Source organism: Octopus bimaculoides, chromosome 8, assembly GCF_001194135.2.
Source record: "Octopus bimaculoides isolate UCB-OBI-ISO-001 chromosome 8, ASM119413v2, whole genome shotgun sequence".
NCBI lineage: Eukaryota > Metazoa > Mollusca > Cephalopoda > Octopoda > Octopodidae > Octopus > Octopus bimaculoides.
Window position 1 is genome coordinate 15,193,190 of NC_068988.1, and position 3,516 is coordinate 15,196,705.

Genomic DNA, 3,516 nt, shown 5'->3' on the forward strand with positions numbered 1-3,516 from the left:
ATAAAGAAAGCTGTATATATAATACATCTAGCAGCATTGCATTACCATGGGTGTAGTCTCTGTAAAATTCATATCAATACGACAAAGCAAAACAATGCCACGGAAAGTAAAACAAAGAAAAAGCAAAATAGATCGAGTTTAAACTAAAATTTTAAATCTTGCATATGAAAGACTGAGAGAGAGAGAGAGAGAGAGAGAGAGAGAGAGAGAGAGAGAGAGAGAGAGGGGGAGAAGAGAAAGACAGAGAGTGTGAGAAGGATCTATATTTCTCTCTCTCTCTCCCTCTCTCTCTATTTTGATAAAGAGAGAAGTGGGAGAAAGGGTGAGCTGGATAGATATAGAGATGAGCTAGATATATGAATGCAACGGACATCGCATCTGTGATGTATACGTAAAGGTAGATTGAAATATCCAAAGATAGTTAGATAGGCAGTATTTTTATGTATGCATTTTTCTGTTAAGACAGTCTACTTGTATATGTTGTTCTAGTTTCATTGAACGGTATATTTATAGATGGTGCATTGGCTAACCGTTAGAATGTTGAGTAGATTGCTTTTTTTGCGGATTTTTTTCTTGCTCTCTAATTTCAAATTTTACCGAGGTCAGTTCCTGTTGTCTCTTCAAGGATCGTTAAATAAAGTGCAAGTCTCGTACTCAGTTCGTTTCTTCCTTTCCCTTCTTTTTTTTGTCTCTGTGTTTCTCCTTTTGGGAAAAGAATCGTCTATATTCAGACCTGGAAGGACATTGGGCCTCTGAGGTCCTGAAACCCCTATGACTCCCTCAAAAGACTGAGGAATTAAGACAAAGTAAAGAAAGTAAGAGCTAGGTATATATAGACAGCAGAATAGGTAGACTGGTAAATTTCCTCAGAATATAGATTTTTTTCGATAGATAGGAAGATAAAAATTGGCAGGCACAGTATCACATATGCAGATTTCTTCAATGCATACGTTTTTCTAATTAGAGATATTTAGACATCACTGTATCAATGTATTGATCAGACCATCATATGCTGTTATACACCGCTTGTCATAATGCACTTCCAATTCTGTCTTGTTTGCGCCAGTCTTTTCCATCTCGACCCAAATTGCCTGACTAAATCGGTTTCCCATCATCGTAGAAGCCTTTCAAGTGACCTTTTCTGATCTCTTGTATACCATTCTGAAACTGCACGAATCCACCTGTCATCTGTGAACCTTGTGACATGTCCAGTACAGCGGAACTTGCGCTTTCGGTGCTCTGCAATCACATTGTTTACTCCGCTCCGTTCTCGAATTATCTCATTTCGAATGTGCTCTCGTAATGATATTCCGATCATGGGTTTTCTCATGGCCTTTTGCGTCGTAACCAATTGATGTCCTATCCTTTTCGTAAGTTCACATCTCGCTTGCACATAAAGCGCAGGTAGGATGGTGCTATTGAAGACTCTGGTACGTATGGTATTGTCTAGCTTTGTGTTAATTACCTTCCATCCTGCCCTTATTCTCTTTGAGACTTCAGCATCCATATCCAGGCGCATTTTCACTGTGTGCCGCAAGTAAACCTGCTCCTTTACCCACTCGATTTCATCGCATCCCACTTTTATCTGGCCTTGTACTACGCCTTTTCGACCGCATATATTTTGTATTCAAATGGTTAATTTTAAAACTTACTCTTAAGTTCTGAGTATGCAGCTCTGTCAGCATGGTCTGCAGCTGGTATGTGGTTTCAGAGATGAGTACAATGTTATCAGCAAATCAGAGGTGTGTCAGTTGCTCGCCATTGATGATTCACAACACTTGTTTAGTTGATGTTCTTGATGACCATATCTAAATATGTGGCAAAAAGCTTTGGAAAGATGGTACTTCCTTGCTTGACACCCTTCTCATTGGTGGTGATAGCAGAGCTATATATGTTGTGCATCCAGAATTCGCATCTCTGAGCAGTTTGATGTAATGCGCAGCGACAACTTGCTTTTCATCTCCACGCTGTCGAAGGCGTTTTCGTTATCAACAAAAGCGATACACGCATATTTAGACATAAAATGATAAATTATCAAAATGGAATAAGGGATAATACAAAGCAAAAAAAGATAATGGCTGAATATCAACGTATTGATGAATTGAGTGTTAATTCCTATTTGTTAACATTTTTGAGTTTCAAACTCTTCATGAGACTGACTTGTATTTTCCGGCATACAAATCTAATTTTTCACACCAAAATTTACTGTAAAAGAAAGAATATATCAACATACACATCAAAGCAACTTAGGAGGACCAAAGATTCCATTTGAAATCTAGTAACATTCGGAAAATTAGTGACTTATGTTTGAATATTTATATTATATGCTACGTCGACTTGTATACCGGAAAATTAAGTTTCAATAAATTGGCAACTTGTGAGTTTGTTTAACTATTTAGTTATGTTAAATTATATATAACCATGTATTCAAATCTTCCTGTCAGTTTAATATTTTTCTTAATGAAAAAAGCTTCCACGGAAATTTATCACGCCTATGCCCACGTGTTTGACCTATGGCGTTCGTTGTAAAGGAAACAAGGAAATACACAGAACACAGAAATGCTCATGCATTTTGTAGGCTTCCCTCGACTGATGATACTGATGTCGTTAATGCTCGTCCTGGACGAATACAAATAAAAGGTGAGAGAAAGACATGAGCACGAAGAGAGTTACAGAAGATCAACGTTCATAGAAATAATGACTGGACTTAGTGACTAGTGTAAGAAAATGGTAGACTGGAAACAAGAATGGTAAGAGAAGTGAAGCAGGAAAATGCTTGAGTGGACACGATATGACCCTGGCCAGTACCAAGGAGTAAAGGCTAATAGAGTAGTGGTAAGCAAGGAGATGGACAAGTACATTTGAGGGTCAGCGGCTGGAACGGCATTTCATCCATCTTTACGTTCTGAGTTCAAATTCCGCCGAGGTCCACTTTGTCTTTCATCTTTTCAGGGTCGATAAAATAACGTACCAATCGAGCACGGGAGTCGATGTAATCGACTTAACCCTTCTTCAAAATTCTTGACTTTGTGCCGAAATTTGAAACTAATATTAGAATGAAGTTCTTAAACGTGTAACGATACTGTGGCACGTACAGCATTCAGACGGCACCCGCAGAATGGGCTTGGAAGAATATACCTCAGCAGTGCACATTTTTTCATACCTCCTTCGATGTCTACATTCTTCCTACAAAGAATGTCAGCATCTGAGAGAAATGATAATTTGAGAATTTCCGCCAGGTATTTGGTTAAATATTTGAATTTCTGATCTACTGCTCCTTTGACTCTCATAGATTACTCGTCATGTCTATTTTTAGTCAATACATAGCTTGTGAGCTTCTTACTTGAAAAAAAGAATAAAAGGAAAAATTCTATTGCTATGTTTTATTAATCTAATCTTGGTCTTTCTCCGAATAGCACAAATATAACTTAATGCTCTAAAGTACTCACAATCTGTCACTCACTCTTTCACTTTGTGTGTGTGTGTGTGTGTGTGTGTGTGTGTGTGTGTGTGTGT

General features: G+C 38.0%; 1 protein-coding gene across 1 annotated transcript; it reads right to left on the reverse strand.

The window, feature by feature from the left end:
- Positions 1 to 1,111: 1,111 nt before the first annotated feature.
- On the reverse strand, positions 1,112 to 1,519 carry LOC106868641 (uncharacterized). Its single transcript, XM_014914002.1, has one exon. It carries the CDS (start codon positions 1,517 to 1,519, stop codon positions 1,112 to 1,114), a length of 408 nt encoding a protein of 135 aa, XP_014769488.1.
- Between the last annotated feature and the right edge of the window lie 1,997 nt (positions 1,520 to 3,516).